This window comes from Rhinatrema bivittatum, chromosome 8 (assembly GCF_901001135.1).
Source record: "Rhinatrema bivittatum chromosome 8, aRhiBiv1.1, whole genome shotgun sequence".
Taxonomy (NCBI): domain Eukaryota; kingdom Metazoa; phylum Chordata; class Amphibia; order Gymnophiona; family Rhinatrematidae; genus Rhinatrema; species Rhinatrema bivittatum.
The window spans coordinates 159965661-159986883 of NC_042622.1; the positions used below are offsets into that span (position 1 = coordinate 159965661).

The following is a 21223-nucleotide window of genomic DNA, read 5'->3' on the forward strand; positions in this document are numbered from 1 at the left end:
GAAAGACTAAATTAATTCTTTGCTTCCATGTTTACTAATGAGAATGTTGGGGAAATACCAGTTCCGGAGATGGTTTTCAAGGGTGATGAGTCAGACGAACTGAACCAAATCACTGTGAACCTGGAAGATGTAGTAGGCCAGATTGACAAACTAAAGAGTAGCAAATCACCTGGACCTGATGGTATGCATCCTAGGGTACTGAAGGAACTAAAAAATAAAATTTCTGATCTATTAGTTAAAATTTGTAATCTGTCATTAAAATCATCCATTGTACCTGAAGCCTGGAGGGTAGCTAATATAACCCCAATATTTAAAAAAGAGCTCTAGGGGCGATTCGGGAACTTATAGACCAGTGAACTTGGAAAAATAGCGGAAACTATTCTAAAGATCAAAATCATAGAGCATATAGAAAGACATGGTTTAATGGAACACAGTCAACATGGATTTACTCAAGGGAAGTCTTACCTAACAAATCTGCTTCATTTTTTTGAAGGGGTGACTAAACATGTGGACAAATGTGAACCGGTAGATTTGGTGTATTTGGATTTTCAGAATGCTTTTGACAAAGTCCCTCGTGAGAGGCTTCTAAGAAAACTAGAGTCATGGGATAGGAGGCAATGTCCTTTTATGGGTTGCAAACTGGTTAAAAGGCAGGAAACAGAGTAGGATTATATGGTTTGTTTTCACAGTAGAAAAAGGCAAACAGTGGAATGCCTCAGGAATCTGTACTTGGACCGGTGCTTTTTAATATATTTAAAAATGATCTGGAAAGAGGTATAATGAGTAAGGTGATAAGATTTGCAGATGACACAAAATTATGCAGAGTATTTAAATCACAAGCGGATTGTGATAACTTGCAGGAGGACCTTGTGAGGCTGGAAGATTGGGTGTCCAAATGGCAGATGAAATTTAGTGTGGATGCATATAGGGGAAGAATAACCCTTGCTTGTAAGTACACGATGTTAGGTTCCATATTAGGAGTTACCACCCAGGAAAGAGATCTGGGCATCATAGTGGATAATACATACATACATAGTGCAAAGATATAGTTGCACTGAAGAACGTACAGAGATGGGTGACCAAAATGATAAAGGGCATGGAATGGTTTCCCTATGAGGAAAGGCTAAAGAGTTTAGGGCTGTTCAGCTTGAAGAGACAGCTGAGGTAGGATATAATAAAGGTCTACAAAAATATGAAAGGACTTGAACAGGTAAATGTGAATCAATTATTTACTGTCTCCAATAATAGGACTAGGATGCAATCCATGAAGTTAGAAAGTAGCACATTTATAACAAATATAAATTTGTTATAAATGTCCAGAAAAGGCACAGACCTTTTTGGCGAATGGGTCACCGAGGCAACCCTCACCTGATGGTATCGGGAGCCGCGACTCCGCCTTTAACGGTGGTCCCTCCGGCTATGCCTCTGCCTCCTTCTTCTATTCCGGAGCCGGGGCCTCTTGCTCCGAGAAGAACTGGACCGGATGGTTCAGGAGGCCATCGACAAGGCGATGCAACAACTCCAGGTTCCTCCGGTACCGATTGTGGAACTGACCACCAACCTGATTCCGGCAGCATTGGCACCGCTGCTCTCCAGGATGGAAGCGCTCATTGCCGCTTATCCACCGATGGACCCCGGGTCACCGATGGCTCCGGTGCCCTCCCCGCTTACTCTGTCATCGGGAGGAGAAACCCCATTCCGCATCCCTCCATCGGGAGTTCTGCCGATGCCCCAGCCATCGATGCCGATACGTCCCTCGCCACCGATCCAATCATCAGTGCCGACATGCCCGTCGGCGCCACCGAGCCATCCATCGATGCCCTCGATGCCTGCGCCGGTACCTTCAATGCCTTCATCGGTGCCTCCAATTATTCCTTCGGAGCCTAGACCAGGACCCTCGGGTATTCCACCACCCCGTCCCCCTCTAGTTCCTAGAGGGGCAGGTGCTGATCCCTATGATACCTGGACAGATGATTCCTCCCCAGACACCGATGATTTGCTTTCACCTACTGAAAGTAGAAAGCATTCTCCTCCAGAGGACCTTTCCTTTATAAATTTTGTGAAGGAAATGTCTGAATTGGTTCCCTTCCAATTACAGACTGAACAGGATATATAGATATAGATATATATATATAGATATATAGATATATAGATATAGATATATATAGATATATAGATATATAGATATAGATATATATATATATATATTAGTGCTTACAAGACTCATGCGTTCCCCGTTCGAGCCTTGCCATTCCTCTCACGTAACAGTCTGCAATGGGAAATTCTTTCCCTCGTAGTCATCACTTCTGCCAACAGGGTCAGTGAGTTCCACACCTTGTTACATACTCACCCGACCCTCTGTTCCTCCGTGACCGAGTGGTTTTATATACTCAACTACATATCGTTCTTAAGGTAGAGGCAGCATCTCACCTTACTCAAAATATACTCTGCCCACTTTCCCAACACCTCTCTCTCCCAGAGCGAGAGGGTTTTCCACTCCTTGGACTGTAAACGTACACTTGCATTCTATCCAGACCGCACTACACTCCATAGGAATTACAACTAACTCTTTCCTCCTATGGAAAAAGCCAAGCTGCAAGTTCCAGTGGACAAACAGACCTAGTCCTCCTAATTGACGATCTGTATCTTTTTCCTACTAACAAGTAGGCATTTCACTACAACACCGTGTGTAACCACACTCTGTTAGGGCCATACCAGCCTCAATAACTCACCTTTGGCCGGTGCTGCTTGTACATATTTGTAAAGCTGCGACCTGGAGCGCTCTCCATCCCTTCATAGCCCATTATCCCTTAGATAAGACTGGCCGGTATGCTTCCATGTTTGGCCAGTCTGTCTACTCTTCTTCCGTTCGGTTTAACTACCCAACATCCTTCCACCAACCCATTAAGGGTTTCAGGATGCCCTCCTTACCAAATTCCACCCCCGACGTTGCGCCTTTTGCACGTCTTGGGTGCATTGGGTACACTCTCGGGCATCTTCAGCTCTGTACTCCCCCATATGTGAGGACTATCATCATACTTGTCCTGTGAGAAAACAAGTGTTGCTTACCTGTAACAGGTGTTCTCACAGGACAGCAGGATGTTAGCCCTCACGAAACCCACCCGCCACCCCGCGGAATTGGGTCTACATACGTTTTATTATTTTAGTCTCGCTTGTGCTTTTTGCTGTAAGACGATACTGAGGGGGAGACACCTGTGGTCATAGGGATAATTGCAGGCTGAGCATGCTCAGTGCACTCAGTGTGCCAGCGTCAGTCAAAGCTTTATAGAAACTTTGACAGAAAAGTTTTCCGTAGCAGGGCTCCGCCCACTGACGTCCCCCATATGTGAGGACTAACATCCTGCTGTCCTGTGAGAACACCTGTTTACAGGTAAGCAACACTTGCTATCCCTTTACATGAAGTCTTCCACAAATTTTACAGTACGTGCATAACCTTTCAATCTCAGGCCTCGCCACTGCTTAGTGAGAATACATCTGCATGCCATCATGGCATACCTCATCTTGTTTAACACTCTTTGCAAAAGACTGGGAGGCCCCCCCTCTTGCTGCTGAACTGCTGCCTTCAAATTTGTTCAGTTCCTAGTTAAGTTTTAGGTTGCTATAGGAGTAGGAATGTGTCTAATTAGCTTCCTTTAAATGTATTAGTGTATTCACTACATGTCTGATAGTGGCCTACAGGGGAATGATCAAACTCTCAATAAGGTGTGGCGAATTTGTGAAGTGTAGTTAAAAGGCTGATTATTAATTTTTTTTTATTAATTTTTTTTTAGTGTGAAAGTGGCACCTGCCTATAAATTAAAGGATGAACCAGGGGTAGATGTGAGAGGGGTGGGAGGGTTGGTAAATACAAACACACTAACTTCTGTTTATTAACTGTCTTACTGAATATTAAAAGCAAAAACACACAAACACACTAAATAATATACCCCAATAGTTTACTTCTCCCCAATACTTTTTTAAAAAACATTTCCCAAGCAAAACTTACTGATTCCTTTCAGCCACCAGCAAGGTGATCCTCTCCTCTCAGTGCTCCCACTGAGCACTTGTAGACACTTACTAGCATGTCATCTATGGGTAATAATCACAGGGATTTGGGCACACAACAAGACATTGGAACACATTTCATGTGAATATGGGAGATTCCAGTTACCAGTTGGAATTTTAGCATTTACCACAGTATCTACAGTGCTCGCTGATGCATCATACAAAGTGATCAGATATCCAGAAGAAGGTGTACAATAGGGTCTATGATTTAATAAAAGTAAATAAATAAACTTCATCCCCATAACATTTCTGATTCCAGAGAACTGGAATTGAGGCACCATCATGCTTCTGAGAAACCAGATTTTCCTAATGGTAGTAACAATAAACTAAAACAAAAATTCAGCTAAGCAAAATTTCCAGACCCTTGCTTTGGGTTCCCTCAGGTTCTATCTAGAAGGAGCTCCAAAACAGCCTAATTTTAAAAGGCCGATGTGTGTTAAAACCGGGAGATATGCGTGTGGCTGGGCTGCGTATATTTTCAAAGGCCCACGGCCATGCACATATATCCTGATACGCGCCAAAGACCAATTCTATTTTTTAATAAAGGGGGGGGGGGGGGGGGACGGGCCAGGGGCATGAGCAGGGCATGGGCCGGCCGGGACAGTGCACGCTGGCAGCAGACCGGCCCACGCAACCTACTACTGCTCCAGAGAGCAGTAGTAGGAGCTCAGTATGGAAAAAAAAAATCCAAAGTTAGAGGGGTTTTAGGGGTCAGGGCAGATAGGGGAAAAAGGAGGCAGGTTAGCTAGGGGGTATAGGAAGTTCCTGCCCAATCTGCTCCCATTTTAAAATGTATCTTAAAGATGTCCATCTTTGATACAACCTGACATGGGTCCCTTAAGAAGAGGCTGTACCCCAAAAGTGACAGGGGACGGGTCCAATGTTGAGCAGCAACTAAAGAAATATTGTACAGTCATGATAGTAAATGTTGGATGGGGTGAGCAGGTAGATCTAATCCATCCAGACTCAAGAGTCACTTTCTTTCCTCTAGATATGATACTGCTGTGTTATTAATTGATTTTACTGAGGAGGGAAAGGAGAGGAAAGGACATATTTCCTGTCCTGACCACAGTATCCTGTGTACACTTCCTTTCTACACAGATACTGGTCATGTTAATGTGATTTGCTTCTTAGTCATCCAGTTGAGTCTTGGGTTGGAGGAACTGTGTATCTCATTAGATTGGTACAGAATATTGAGCCTTTTATTTAGTAATTAAAATTGATAATGAAATATATGACCTTAATGAAGGCAGTTAATGGAGTCTGTTTATTTCATAGTGAGCAGGTATTCACATTACTTAAGTCTTAATAGTTGTCTTAATAGAGGACCAGAATTCAATTTAAAGCAGGCATATTAAACTTTCACCTTTAGTCTTCTAGGATTGAGACAATTTTAGTAGGGCACTGTAGGGAACGTTGCACACTGACTACTCTACCCAGGCTGTACTTGATCCGTGGATAAGAGGGACTTTTGATACCTTGAAACCTCTCTTAAACACTAGGTGACAATAAGGAAAATGTTTAAAAAAAAGACTAGCTTGAGTCCTGTAATGTATAGAATTCTGAAGCTGGTTTTGTAACATGACAGATTAGGAGCACAACCAATAAGGTAAAGAAATAACTGATTACATATCTTAACAACCCAAAATATAACAAAAAAAATGTATAAGGAAAGTATAATTTATACAAAATTAAAAAAATCTTTAATTTTAAATATATTAAGGTTAAATATTACTAAAAATATTCCCAACGTTCGTCGGTATATAAAAGCTATTAAATAAATTAAATAAATAAATAAACATACAGCTCAATTTGCAAATTATATATACATTATATAACAATACACTATTGTGTATAAATAAAAAAAAACTTAGCTTTACAGTTAAAAAGGACAAAATAAAATATGGTAAATTAAAATCCTCATATATAAATGTATGACATAGCAAATACCCTTGCAGAAAAAAATCCCTCTGATATAAATGTTGTTCTATACCGGAATCACTGTTGAAAATTGCCTTTTTAACATTTCGTTATATCGCTTTCATTTTTCTTCCAAACAACTTTCAGGCACAAAGGTAATCAGAAGCACTCAAGACAATGCAATGAAATCTCAAAAAGATGTCAATCAAAATGTTGGCATCCACAAAACATGTCTTCACATTTCCAGACATGAGTTCATGTTTTGCCTTGAATCAGAGGCTGCATCAGGGAAAACCCGCTTATAACCACAAAAGAAATCTTCAAAATGTGTTTGCTGCAAAACTCCATAATTCAGAAAGTAGTTCAAACGGGGAAAACCACCAAGACTGCAAGGGTGCATTTATACATAAGGATTTTAATTGTTTGTTCCATATTTTTTGTGCTTTCTGAATTTAAAACTTGTTATAAGTTTTTTGATTTATGCACATTATTAGTAGTATATTACATAATGTGTATATCATTTGCAAATTGAGCTTTATGTAATCATATATTGTAGTGGTATTTAACCTTATTGTATTCATAATTAGATTTTTTGAATTTTGTATAAATTATACTCTCCCTATATATTTTTTTTAATTAGGGGAATCACTATTACTCAGGCAGCAATGACTGAGGAAGGAAAGACGTTTACATATAATCTTGCATTTTATTTATTTTGCTGTATCTTTGCACTATATCTTATGAATGGGCACACACTTTTCTGCTGTATCTACTATGTGAACATGTGGTTTTTGTGTGGCATTACTTGTACAATCACTAGGTTTTGTGCAGCACTTAGTGTACCAATGGTGCTTTTTGTGATGCACCTTTTGCATTAAAAGTTTTTTTGGATATCACATTTTTATTACTCAAATTGCATGTGTATATTTTTGTGCTGCACTAGTTGCACAAGTGTGTTTGTACCACACTTAGGGGTAGATTTTAAAAGGTGCACGTGGGAGTAGATTTGTTCGAGCAACCCGGTGCGAACAAATCTACTCCCAATTTTATAGCATGCGCACGCTGTCGCGCGCATGTTATAAAATACAGAGTCAGCGCGCGCAAGCTTGCACAAAATCAGTAGCCTGCATGCGCCGAGCCACGCAGCCATCCTTCGTTCCCTCTGAGGCCGCTCCGAAATCGGAGCGGCCTCGGAGGGAACTTTCCTTCCGGCACCCCCCACCTTCCCCTTCCTTCCCCTATCTAGCCCACCCCCCAGCCCTAATTCCCCCCCTCCTACCTTTATTTTACAAGTTACGCCTGCCGGCCGGCTGCTAGCACACCATGTTCTGGTCCGGAGGCCACGGCCACGCCCCCAAAATGCCCCTGGGCCGGAACCACACCCATGGCCCTGCCCCCGGAACGCCCCCTGATGACGCGCCGGCCGCGACGCACCCCCAACAAGCCACCTCAGGAAAGCCCCGGGACTTACGCGCGCCACCGAGCCTAAGCAAGATATGCTCGGCGCGCACAGGGGGTGGAAGGGGCAGCTTTTCGGGGGTTACGTGCTTATCTTACATACGGAACCCTTTGAAAATCTGCCCCTTGATGCATGTAAAATGGCTCATCCAGTCTGCCCATTTGAGGTTCATCCTCCTTTCCTAAATGTGCATTATTTCATTAAACCAACTGTCTAACCTTATTTCACTACATCTGTTGCAGAAGCACATTCTGCTACACTCATTGCTGGCATATGCGCTCTTCTGGTGGACCTGTTGTGTGGATAGAGTTTTCATTTTTAGTACAAAGCATTATAGAGTTTTTAAGCCCATTCTGTTCTAATCTGTCATTTCTTTGTGTTTTTGTTCCTTAGAAATTCCAGGGACTAAAGAATCCAGACTTGGCAATTCAGATACAAATTCTACCATGACACCATCATTTTCAACTCTGCCTTCAAACAATACTGCAGCACCTACAGCTTGGCAAATTACTAATATATTTTCAATAAGCGCCTCAGATAATAGCACCTCAACATTAGCAGATGTATCATGGACTCAGTTTAATATTATCATTTTGACAGTAATCATCATTGTTGTGGTCCTACTGATGGGATTTGTGGGTGCTGTGTATATGTATCGTGAATATCAAAGCAGGAAGCTTAATGCACCATTTTGGACTATTGAGCTTAAGGAGGACAACATTAGTTTTAGCAGCTACCATGACAGCATCCCAAATGCAGATGTTTCGGGTTTATTGGAAGATGATGGGAATGAAATAGCCCCAAATGGACAGCTATCACTGACATCACCCATACACAACTATAAAGCTTGAGAGAAGCTATTCTACTCTTCTAACAGTTACAACTAATTATCATGTGCCATGTTGGGATTTCAGGGAAAGGAACTCGATCAAATCATTTTCTTAAGTTGGTAAATGTAGTGTAACAGTAAAAATATCAGGTAAGACCTGAACAGCATGCGGTGTTAAAATGTGGTACAGTGCAGCCAATGGTGGGAGAAAAGACTGTTGCTGATATAGTGGGAACCTCTACTACTCTGAGGGAGTGCCTCGGAAATGGTGCCCTCTTTTTCTTCCCCCACCTCCTTCAGGTCTGGTACTAGCAAAGGTTTCCTGGTCACTCGGCATGACTATCTGGGGAAGAATGGGGTAGTTCAAAACCCTCTACTAAGGGGCAAAACAGGTTTCATGTAAAGTCAAATAATCTACTGTTACAGACTCTGGATAAAAGTACATTGACCTTAAAGTATATATAATTTGAATAAGGGAAGGCATTGAAGATTTACACCATAGTTACATGGTTGATTAGATTGAATGACCAAAGGTCCATTGTTAAACAAAAGCCTGTACTCAAAGCTGCATTCACTTGCAGTCAAGATTCTGATTTAGGGTGTGTTCAGTATTCTGAAAGGGAGCCTGGTAATGACGACAGTTAGTGATACCCTGCATTGGGATAGGAAGCATCGTGCAGCTCCTGAGCTTGTGTCAGAGCTGCGCAATAGCTCTGAATTTCTAAAATACAAATAATTCAAGACATACTTACACTGTAAGATTAAAAGAAGTTAACTGAATGCCTCGTTGGGACGTGGCTCAGTGAGACAGAGGTAACCATTATTTTAAGGAAGTTTACTTGTATGAGGTTTCTTTTTTTATTTAACTTATGGTATATGTTACAAAGCATATGTTCAATACTCTGTATAAGTGGTAATAGATTAAATACACTGTAACTTGCTTGTATGTTTACACATACAAATGTTATATGTGTGTGTGTATATATATATATATATATATATATATATGGAACAATTTTGAGTAGCCTGCACAGTTGAAAAATGCATGGGTACTTTTACAATGTCTACATTGTAGCTAATTTTCAAAAGGAAATTACATAAAAATGAACTAGTGTAAAGTGTCCACATACTTTGCACCTATTTTTGTTCTTGGCAGTTGAGTGGGGTAAAGTAGCGTATGTACTTTTTGAAAATGCCATGTGCTCTTGTACTCCCCTGATTTGTACAACCACTCCAGGAACAGCTCTTTTTAATCTGGCTAAAAGTTTTTGCACTGAGAGCCTATTTTCAGACAGGCCATTTTACCTGGTTAAATTGGTATTTACCTGGAGAAAAGATTTTGAACATTGCCTTCATAGTGTGAATAAAGTCATGTGGTTGCCAGGTTAAACAGTTTGGATATGTGGACATAAAAGATAACACGTTTTAGGTGAGACCTTTTTATTGGACTAATCTATTACATTATGTAATTATAAAACAATTTATATTTAATACAGGTTTTGTAAATAATGGTTTTTAACACAGTATTAGTACAAATGGATTTTGTGAAATAAGATGTAATAAATAAATTGCAATTAAATTTGATCAAATACATAACTGTTATAACTTTCAGATTACAGAAAGCATTTTCATACTGACATAGCTGCATAACATTTAATTCAACTATTTATCAAATACATTACAGTTTGAAAAAATCAGACTATATATTTGTTTTGTATTGCAGACTACAAAAAAGATAATATAGATTAATTTGGTAACATAGAAATGTAGATGGTGCTTTATCACCACCAACTTGTTGGTCAAAGCATGTTCGGTTTCTGGAGAGTTAGTCTGAGGCATATGGAGTCACTGGATTAAAATACGTTGGCTTCATCTTTTTGTTCATACTCACTGATGATGGTATAGTTGTGGAGCAAGCTGTTGATCCACTTGCAGTAGGCTTGAATGGGTATGGTCTTCATTGGGAATATGAGGCAGTTTCTGGTGAGGAGGAGCCTCTAAGTGTCTTAGATGGCTCTCCAGCTGTGTGGCTTTGGAAAAAGTCTGTAGAATGACTGGTGCTTTTGCATTTCCTTAGGACACAGTCTCTGAATTTGATACCCTTAGCTTTCTTCAAATCCTGTGCACCCTACACTTGTACATTAATGCCCTTATGGGAAGGTCACCCTATATGGCTATTTATGTGATGGCTGCGCTTGATTGCTTAGTCTTCTGGATATGATGATCTGTCACACTATGATGCAGATGCCCTCTAGTAGGTTGGCTATAATTCTGTACTGTCCTTTGTGCATGGCAGCTTGTATATGATGAGGAGAACCAATCAGAATGATCACATTTTTAAGGTGAATTTTAAAAGCCAGACGTATACATCGATTAGGGGATGTGCGAATAGGTTGGGCCAGCGCACGCTGAGCAGATTTAAAAAGCAGCCTGGATAAACACACATCTCCTGCTGCACATGTACATAAGTTTTCAAAAGGGCTAGGTGTGGTCTAGGTGGGACATGAGCGTTTCTGGATTTTATCTTGACATTAGCATGTAAATATGTGCACTGGGGTCCCCTGCCACATAACTTTACTTCTGCTATGGATGACGTGTAAGAAATAAAACAAACGATATAGGTCAGCGGAGTTTTAAAGCTAGTGTCTAATGGGGGAAGGAAAGCTAGTAAACTAGGAGGGTTTGGAAGTCCTATCTCTTAACTGGGCAAAATGGGGAAAAAATGGTAAAACGGGCAAGGTGTTGGCGCATGTGCCTTTTTAAAACACTTCCGCTTATGGTGGTATAAGCAGGATTTGTGCACACATGAGTGCACCCACTTAAAATCGAGTACCCATGTGCAAACTGCAAGGCTATTTTATTACATGCGTGCATATATGTGCATATGTTATAAAATATAAGCATCCCTGTGCACAGGCCGCCGAACACTCGCACATGTGCATCCATACACCACTATGAAAGTTAACATCTTAGAAACAAACTCAGAGATGAGTAGGAACTTTGTTCTTATCCTTTACCATGGTCCTTTTGTAACTGTAAATTTGCTTCCTCAGTTTTCTCACCCCGTCTACATACACATCCCCAATCCCTCGCTACTTTCATCCTTTTTACAGCTTTGAAAACAAACTTCAATCCACCACTTTTATAATAAAACCTATAATTTACATGGGTATTGGGTAAAATCATCCATAACTCATGCCTTTTCAATATGGTGTAACAAACTTTAACCATCAAGAGTGATAAAACATGAAATAAATTAAACATAGTATTCTGCACTGACTTGATGAAGGGGGCATAGCTCTCAAAAGCTAAGCATAAATGTATTAAATTAGTCCAATACAAAGCTACCATTTGTTTGACCATTTTAATTTTTTCTCTTCGCTCTGTGGAACTAGTATGATACTTTTGTAAGGGGATAACAGCAATACATCTCAGGGGCCTGAAGTATATAATGGTAGATCTATTATTTTGCCCTTACAGAGTTACTGTATATAAGTTGTAGACTATCATAATAGCATTGTATTTGTAACTTTGTAAAAAGCAAGTTATCTGTCTTTATTATGATTTGTACAGCAGATAATTTCATTGTAAAAAGTGAAGGTTGTTCAAAATATTGTAAAGGAAATAATAATGCTGGAGCAGGGTCTCTGGCTGTACTTGTTGGCTAACTTTCCTTTTGTAAAACCACAGAAATGTAATATAGTTTCTACCTGTTGGCTGACTGTTTAAAATCTTTTAATATATGTCATAAGCTCATGAATCTCAACCAACATGTCTTGATGTTACTTTATTTATCCAGGTTGTATGATGGCAAAAATAATAGCAAATTAAAACATTTTATTTTTTCTTTTTATGAGATTACTTCCTCGTTAATTGCAGGAATATGGCAATGATTTCACTCAAACTCAATGCAATGGTCCTTCAAATCTTTACTTCAAAAGTCACTAAAAATAGAAGAAAGAAGCTGTGAAAAAGGAAACTGAAATTTTGTCACTGGATGTAATCACAACTGCAAATAGAAAAAGAATGAAACTAATACTAGACAATACTACTCCAATTGTTCATTCAAACCAGCAGGAGACACTGATCCCAACAAAAAAATCTAAAATTGCTCCCATTTGTTTAATGGTCTCTGTATCTCCCCACCAAGTTCAGAGAGATGAACCCTGTTTCCCATTATGAATTTTGGAAAATGTTATTTTTGTACACAATGGGAAACAACTGTGCAGAAACCTTTGATGTGTGCAGACAACTGTACTCCGTAAGTCTTGGTGGCCAATATATATCAGTTTACATGGGCATTGGATGACATAAATGACACCTGATCCCAGTCACCTTGAAGTAGGATGCATCCACTGTGTACAAATGATGTTGCTGTACACAGAGCAATGCCCACAGGCTTAATGACCCCTCTCCATATCTGTAGATCCATAGTTATCCTCGAGGAGGGAAGAATTGCACCATCATATCCCTGATATTGCGACTACAAGAAAACGCAATTCTAGGAAAGGTTTGAAAACCTAGTGTAGGGCTAAAACATGCCAATGTTTTTTCATGATGTTAGTAACAACATTTACATTACTGCTGTAAATTAGGGCACAAGTTACATACTGCTGTTCATTCTTGGACTTAGAGTGTAGAAGAAGAGAACAATTGGCAAAAATAACTTTTACATGCCTTCCTGACTACAGACCAAGGGTACCCATGGGATAAAAAGCAATGCACCATGTCATTAGCCTGAATTTTATATTCTTCCACTGTACAACAGATGTCTAAGATTCAGAAACTGACTTACTGGGAGACTATTTTTGAGATTAATAGGATGTGTAAGATTGTGAGCCGGTGTGCATGAAAAAGGGTGTATGTAAGCGAGTGTGATTGTGAGAGAGAAGCCTGTGTGAAAGGATGTGTGTGTGTGTGTGAGAGAGAGAGAGAGAGAGAGAGCCAATGTGCAGGGGTGTGTGATAGTGAGGTAGCTAGCTTTTATGAGGGTATATGCAAGAGGAGGGGAGCCTGTGTGAAGGTGTGTGTGCGCAAGAGAGAGGGAGCCTGTGTGAGGGGCAGTACGGAGAAGGGGTCAAACTCTGGGAGTAGAGATAAGAGTGGAAGGGGTTGAGACTAGCGGAAAAGGGGAGAGATAGTGGAGGAGTTGGGGGTGGCCTGAGAAGGCAAAGTGAAAGGAGACTGGCCAAGGGAGAGGGGTGGAAGGGAAATTCTGCTGAAAATATTTAAAATGCTGCATCTTTAAGTAATTTTTTTCTGTATTACATTTTAAATTACTTAAAGATTGTCATGTATATTTTAACCAATATAAAGTATGCAGAATTTTAAAATTGTGTGCAGAATTTTCAGGGTTTTTTTGCACAGAATTTCCCAGGCAGTAAGAATACTCATGCAAGAAATGCACATTACCAAAGATGGCTTATTTAAAATCAGTGAAAGGCAAAATCATTTTTTTTCACCTTTTTATTTTTCTAATCTGTTGGTCCCAGTCTCTTTTCCTTATTCCTTTTTCAGGGTCCTTTTATTCTGTTATTTCCCTCTCCTCCTGTCTTTCCTTCCTCCTTCATACACACATACTCTCTCACGTGTTCTCTCACACACATGCTTTCTCTCACACAGTATCCCACTCTTCCATGCTATCTCTGTTATACACACAGGCGCTCATTTTCACATGCTTTTACATATATGCTCCCATTCCCACAACACACAGGCTCTCAATCTCACATGCTGTCTCGTACACAGACTCCCATTTCCCTCTACAGGCACACATGGGCTCTTATTCTTACATGCTCTCTTACTCAGGCACTCACATGCTCTATCAAACATGCAGGATTCCACTACCATACATATGTACACACATATAGGTTCTCACTCACATGCTCACAAACACATGTTCTCACATGCTGTCTTACATTCCCCCTCAAAGACAGACAGACAGACACACACACATATATATACAAACACACACAAGCTCTTACTCTCAAATGCGTACACCCATAGGCTCTCATATACAGTCTCCCATTCCCCCTAAAAGAGACACACAGGCTCGCTTTCAAATGCTTATACCCACAGGCTCTCACATACTGTCTCCCATTACCATTCATGTGCACACAGGCTCTCACTTTTACAAGCTCTCTCACACACATCTTCATATTCCCATGCAGACTCCTGCTTCCACTTCTTCATACATACACACATAGGCTCTCACTCTCATATGCAAGCTCCCACTCTCATATGCTCTACCTCACAAGGAGGCTCCCATTTGCACATATACAAGTTATCCTATATACTCTCTTTCACATACAGACACCCCAGGTAGGCTCCCATTCACATACACATACACTCTGGCAGGTAACATTCTCACACACCCAGGTAGGTAACATTCTCACCCACACACACAGGCAGGTAACCTCACACACACCCCCACACCCAGGCAGGTAACATGCTCACACACACCCCCACACCCAGGCAGGTAACATTCTCTCATACACACCCCCACAGGTAACATTCTCACACAATACCCCGACACCCAAGCAGGTAACATTCTCACACACTACCCTCACACCCAGGCAGGCTGACGTTCTCTCACACACACACCCACGAGGCAGGCTCCCAGTCTCTCGCACACACACACATGCAGGCTCTCAGTCTCTCACACACACACAAGCAGGCTCCCAGTCTCTCTCTCTCACACACACACACACAAGTTCCCAGTCTCTCTCTCACACACACACACACAAGTTCCCAGTCTCTCTCTCTCACACACACACAAGCAGGCTCCCAGTCTCACACACCCACACAAGCAGGCTCCCAGTCTCACACACCCACACAAGCAGGCTCCTAGTCTCACACACCCACACAAGCAGGCTCCCAGTCTCTCTCTCTCACACAAACACACACACAAGCAGGCTCCCAGTCTATCTCTCTCTCTCTTACACACAAGCAGGCTCCTAGTCTCTCTCTCTCACACACACACACACACACACACAAGCAGGCTCTCAGTCCCACACCAACACACACAAGCAGGCTCCCAGTCTCTCTCTCTCTCTCACACACACACACACACAAGTTCCCAGTCTCTCTCTTAGACACCCACACAAGCAGGCTGCCAGTCTCTCTCTCACACACACAAGCAGGCTCCCAGTCTCTCTCACACACACACACACACAAGCAGGCTCCCAGTCTCTCTCACACACACACACACACACACACACAAGCAGGCTCCCAGTCTCTCTCTCACACACACACAAGCAGGCTCCCAGTCTCTCTCTCTCTCTTACACACAAGCAGGCTCCTAGTCTCTCTCTCACACACACAAGCAGGCTCCTAGTCTCTCTCTCTCTCACACACACACACAAGCAGGCGCCCAGTCTCTCTCTCTCTCTCTCACACACACAAGCAGGCTCCCAGTCTCTCTCTCACACACACACACAAGCAGGCTCCCAGTCTCTCTCTCTCTCACACACACACACACACAAGTTCCCAGTCTCTTAGACACCCACACAAGCAGGCTCCCAGTCTCACACCAACACACAAGCAGGCTCCCAGTCCATCTCTCTCTCACACACACACAAGCAGGCTCCCAGTCTATCTCTCTCTCTTACACACAAGCAGGCTCCTAGTCTCTCTCTCTCTCACACTCACACACACACAAGCAGCTCCCAGTGTCTCTCTCTTACACACACAAGCAGCTCCCAGTGTGTCTCTCTTACACACACAAGCAGCTCCCAGTGTGTCTCTCTTACACACACAAGCAGCTCCCAGTGTGTCTCTCTCTTACACACACAAGCAGCTCCCAGTGTCTCTCTCTCTCTTACACACACAAGCAGCTCCCAGTGTCTCTCTCTCTCTTACACACACAAGCAGCTCCCAGTGTCTCTCTCTCACACACAAGCAGGCTCTCAGTCTCACACCAACACACAAGCAGGCTCCCAGTCTCTCTCTCACACACACACACACACACACACATAAGCAGGCTCCCAGTCTCTCTCTCTCACACACAAGCAGGCTCCCAGTCTCTCTCTCACACACACAAGCAGGCTCTCAGTCCCACACCAACACACACACACAAGTTCCCAGTCTCTCTCTCTCACACAAGCAAGCAGGCTTCCCAGTCTCTCTCTCTCTCTCTCACACACATACACAAGCAGGCTTCCCAGTCTCTCTCTCTCTCTCTCTCTCTCACACACATACACAAGCAGGCTTCCCAGTCTCTCTCTCTCTCACTCACACACACACACAAGCAGGCTTCCCAGTCTCTCTCTCTCTCACTCACACACACACACAAGCAGGCTCCCAGTCTCTCTCTCTCTCTCACTCACACACACACACAAGCAGGCTCCCAGTCTCTCTCTCTCTCTCTCTCACTCACACACACACACACAAGCAGGCTCCCAGTCTCTCTCTCTCTCTCACTCACACACATACACAAGCAGGCTCCCAGTCTCTCTCTCTCTCACTCACACACATACACAAGCAGGCTCCCAGTCTCTCTCTCTCACTCACACTCACACACATACACAAGCAGGCTCCCAGTCTCTCTCTCTCACTCACACACACACACATACACAAGCAGGCTCCCAGTCTCTCTCTCACACACACACAAGTTCCCAGTCTCTCTCTCTCCCTCACACACATACACAAGCAGGCTCCCAGTCTCTCTCTCACGCGCACACACACACGTTCCCAGTCTCTTTCCTGTCCTGATCCATTTTTTTTGTGCTGCAGTGCTAGACAAATTGTTAATCTTTATTTGTGAAAAGTTGGTGGTTAATAATAGTGACACCAGTGTGGTAAACTACTCCATTGATCCTTTTCTGGGTAAGGCTGAGCACTACCACTGGAGCATACTCTCCAGTGGAATAAAATGTTTTAGTATTTTACTTTCCTAGTGCATTTGCTCTAGGGTAATGTACCCCCTTCCCCCCCCCCCCTACACACACACAGGAAAAGTACAGAATGTTATAGTGCTATTTTAGATGTGTGAGCTCACTACTAGTGAAATAGCAGCACTAGTGCGTGCACCAGTGTAAGTCCAGGACTTTAAATACCCAAGCAAAATAAAATAATCCAGCTGTGGTGGAAACTAGTACAGACCTACTGTCTTCTTTGTGGATATACTGATTAACAGTTGTGGCCCGAGAGCATTCAACAGCCTCTTGGGGTGGAATACTAGGGCAGCGTTTCTCTACCGTGCTGATATGACACCGGTTACCAACAGGTTTAAAACTTAATAAATCACTGCTAAAAGATCCACTGCCAGACCGCCTGCTGGCAGTGCCTTCCCCTGGAGGAGAAAAGGGAATGATGGAAAACACTAACTTTCTTCTAGAGCAGTGAGATGTAAAAAAAAAAAAAAAAATTAAAGCTGTGCAGATTAACATGGTGTGACCTCAGTTACTACCACTCGAACAGATGGAATGTTTCTAATCTTGAATAACAGCACTGTTTATAGAGCAAACTTTAGTAATACAGAATTGCCGGATGTATCTTCCTCACATGCGAGCGAGAATCCCACTGCAAGCTGAAAGTTGGGCATTGCAATACAAAGGATGGACAGTTCAGTGATTTGCTGATTTAGAAAAATGATTCCCTCTGCTATGTTCCCTTGCTTTGTCAGTCTGGTTTCCTTGACAACAGAACCTGGTTCTCCTCTGACCTCACACGAGTCATAGGGATGAAGCCTGGTTGCTATGGAAACTCCCACAGGATCTGCCCATCCTCAGTCTATTGTTTTAATGCAGCCAATGCTTTTCAATGGGGAAACGAATGATGTATGTTTCTTTCATGGGACTTGCTCACACATTTTTGGGGACAAATGAATATGGCTTATGAATGTTGCACATAGGCCATTCATTTTAAATGAATGCACATCCTTTTATAGGAACAGGTTTATAACCATATCCAACAGGGACAGCATTAGCTAGGGTGCTGTTTGATACTAGAAATTGTAAATTAGGTTGTCTGACCCTGAAATTGGACTTTTTGCGGCAACTGTCTCAGTGAGTCCTCCTGGATCATATGGGAGTGGATTGGTCAGTTTATCTTTACTTTCTCTAACTAAATCCCATACTCCTAAAATTTCTAAATGTCTCTCAAGAGATTTACCTGTCTTATGTTCTTGTAGAACACATCGGAGTCCAATAGGGAACCTTCTGTAGCCAGCATAAAAAGGGACTGCCTTAAATAATTTTTATGTTCTAATATAAGTTTATGTAAAAGAAATGCACAAACAATATCTACAGGCAAACTTGAAATAGAATCAGACATAATAAACCTTATATATGAAAGTCAGAGTTAATCTGAAGATCAGTGGGTGTCCCCAAAATACATTAAATGAGAAGAAATTTTTATACTTACAAGCTCTGGTCCTTATGGAGCTGTCTTTGTATGGTTTCAATTACTGTCACATCTTCTCTGCTGAGGTTATTCTATATCCTGCCAAAGAAAACAGCCTTTATGGCCTTACAAGCCATATCTGGGAATCACATGGAGGTCACCAAGATGTGTGGTTTTTCCCTGTATAAACAAATACTCTGTACATAAAGCAAGCAATTAAATTCTTTAGTGATAGTTCTTATTCAGCTTATGGTGTATTGGGAAGGTAGACTGGCACCCCAGATAGCTTGGGTATTCCTCAAGCTCCTCCTCCTCTGAATGCATGTCATAGCTGCATTTATATACATTTTTTAATGCTCTTTTACCATTTTTAACCTTTTTGACTTGCACCATTGGGCCTTGGCCAAATTCCCCTACCACCCTCTCCTTTCCCAGCACAGATGTCTGTCTTTTTCTGTAGACATTCCAGTTCTGTGTTCTGTTTGCTGCAGTGCCTTGCAGTCAAATGTCATGGGTTATGTTATCTGCAACTTGCTCTTTCACACCTATCTCCTTCTCCCTGCACACTTGGCTGCTTCTTTCCACCACTTACACAGACTCGCAGGTGTTAAAATGTGTTTCTTTATATGATTCTAGGGAATATACAATGTGCTGAAAGAGAACATATGCCCTGTCCCTTTGCAGCCACTGGTGCTGCTGTGCTATTCCATCCGACCCCTGCTTCATCTTGCTTCCTATGATGCAAGCATAGAGCCAGACACTTAGCTTCTATAGTCCGCCCTTTAGCTCCTTGCCTTTGGGTGTATGCAGATAGGGACAGAGAAGACAGCCAATGGGAAGAGAGTAGGGCCTGCAGGGAGAGTGTGGAGGTCAGGGAATTTCATGAGGACACAAAGAGGAAACCCATGAAGCCAAGAGAGAAAGACACAGACCTATGAGTGTTATCATTAAGGTTGCTGTTACGTTAGTTTATTGTCTATTTTGAGACAGTTTGGAACTGTTCATGCTGGTGTGAGAGAGTCTATAGGAAACTTGCTCAGACTACCTAAGGAAGACCAGGCAAGACAGCTGTGCCTGGTCCCTTAAGATCCAGACCCACAAGCAATCCTGGTTGAAGGGAGGAGCCCCTCACCAGAATATAAGAACTCAGGCCTTAAAAAAAGAGTTAAATAGGCTCTGGGAAGCAAGCAAGAAACACTATATGAGAAAATGTGCTATGTGTGATGTCTCTGTGCTACCTGAACTTTAAGGTGAGCTACATAATTTTTGCTTTGCTTTTCACTGTAAATAAATTGCACAAAAGGTTAACAGCCAGAGCCTGCCTCCTTATTTCTTCTGGCTGTTTCCAAGCCACTATCGCCCAAGTTACCATATATGGCGGTAGCAATTAAATCTCTTTTGTAAGCGGGAAGCAAAGGCAGATCCCACAGCTGCAGAAGCAGAAAGAAAATAAAAAACCCCTGCAGGTTTTTTTTCTTTCTCTTTTTCCTGGGGCCTTCCAGTTCTACTCACCCAGCTGAAGCTACAACAGGCTTAAGGGGGTAGCCCATCTGTGCAGTCAGAGTTCAAGCAACAAGTCAGGGCCAGACAGGCCAGCAGGTTTTTTTTTTGTTGTTCCTCGCCCTCTCCCCCCTTACCGTGGAGAGTTACTCTTTTAGAGGTAGCTCGGAAAGCATGGAAAATGGAGCAAGTGATCCAGGTGCTTGCTACAAGTCAGCAGCATATGTAGAATACCCTGAAAACCCAAACTGATCAGCAGCAGGCACTGCAGGAACAGGTGATGCAGCAACATATGGTGTTAATCTAGATAGCACAAGCTGTGCAAACTGCAGTAAACAATCTTCCTTCCTTGTCACTAACACTATTTAAGATGACCCAGGAGAAAACCCTAATGGTTTCCTGAAAAACTTTGAATGCTCAGCTCAACTGGCAGATTGGCCAGAGGATAGGTGGGCTACCTGTCTGGGGAATCTACTCACCAAGCGTAGTCAAGATGCCTTCCAAACCTCCAATCCAGAAAGGAGAACCTCATACCAGGAAGTCACAGCTAGGTTGAGAGAACCTTGCCCAAATCTCATCTTGGAGTGAGTTTCCTCACTCCGAAGGCCAGCAAATCTTCACAAGAGACCACTGTTCTGTTCGTAGGTGTCACGTAGAATGTCAAAGTGGCCCCGAACCCCCTACACTCTTACCTAAACCCCACCTCGAGTTACTAGGTGGGCCTACCATATGGATACAAATACCTACCTATGGGCCATGACATTATGGCCAGGCGCTCGCTCTCTCTTTCTCCCTCCCCTCCCGTCAATTTACCTGAAATAGGACTTACGGGAGACATCGCAAATGGCGAGGAAACCTTACCACACGGTCACGACAGCTATGGCACAGCCTAACGCAATCCAAAGAGGTGTAGTTAAAATCGGCGTTACAGCTGTGCGATAGCTCTTCGCAGACAGGCTAACCCAGCCCACTCTCCGCCCCTAACTCCTCCTATTTTCTGAATTTGCATCGCACCATATGATATGGTGCGATTGCATGCGTTAAACACGTTTTCGCATGGGGTAAGGGCTTATCGCATGCGAAAACGCCTTATCGCATTTTGATAAATG

At 42.4% G+C, this 21223-nt stretch overlaps 2 protein-coding genes and 1 long non-coding RNA gene across 4 annotated transcripts in view; 2 read left to right on the plus strand and 1 right to left on the minus strand.

Moving 5' to 3' along the window:
* Positions 1–12124, plus strand: part of MEGF9 (multiple EGF like domains 9) — a 158592-nt gene extending 146468 nt beyond the window's left edge. For both annotated transcript variants that reach the window (XM_029614370.1, XM_029614371.1), the window contains exon 6: positions 7838–12124. In XM_029614370.1, the coding sequence (XP_029470230.1) occupies positions 7838–8295 (458 nt within the window). In that variant the 3' untranslated portion in view covers positions 8296–12124. The remainder of the gene's footprint in view (positions 1–7837) is intronic.
* Positions 12079–20752, minus strand: LOC115098074. The gene is made up of 3 exons (XR_003858409.1): positions 20594–20752; positions 18636–18794; positions 12079–12217 (listed from the first exon to the last, which is right to left on the minus strand). It is a non-coding gene; the product is annotated as an uncharacterized LOC115098074 (long non-coding RNA).
* LOC115098072 (CDK5 regulatory subunit-associated protein 2-like) overlaps positions 19791–21223 on the plus strand; it is a 143360-nt gene continuing 141927 nt past the window's right edge. The window contains exon 1 of the mRNA XM_029614375.1: positions 19791–19864. The gene's annotated coding sequence lies outside the window, so the exon portion shown is untranslated. The remainder of the gene's footprint in view (positions 19865–21223) is intronic.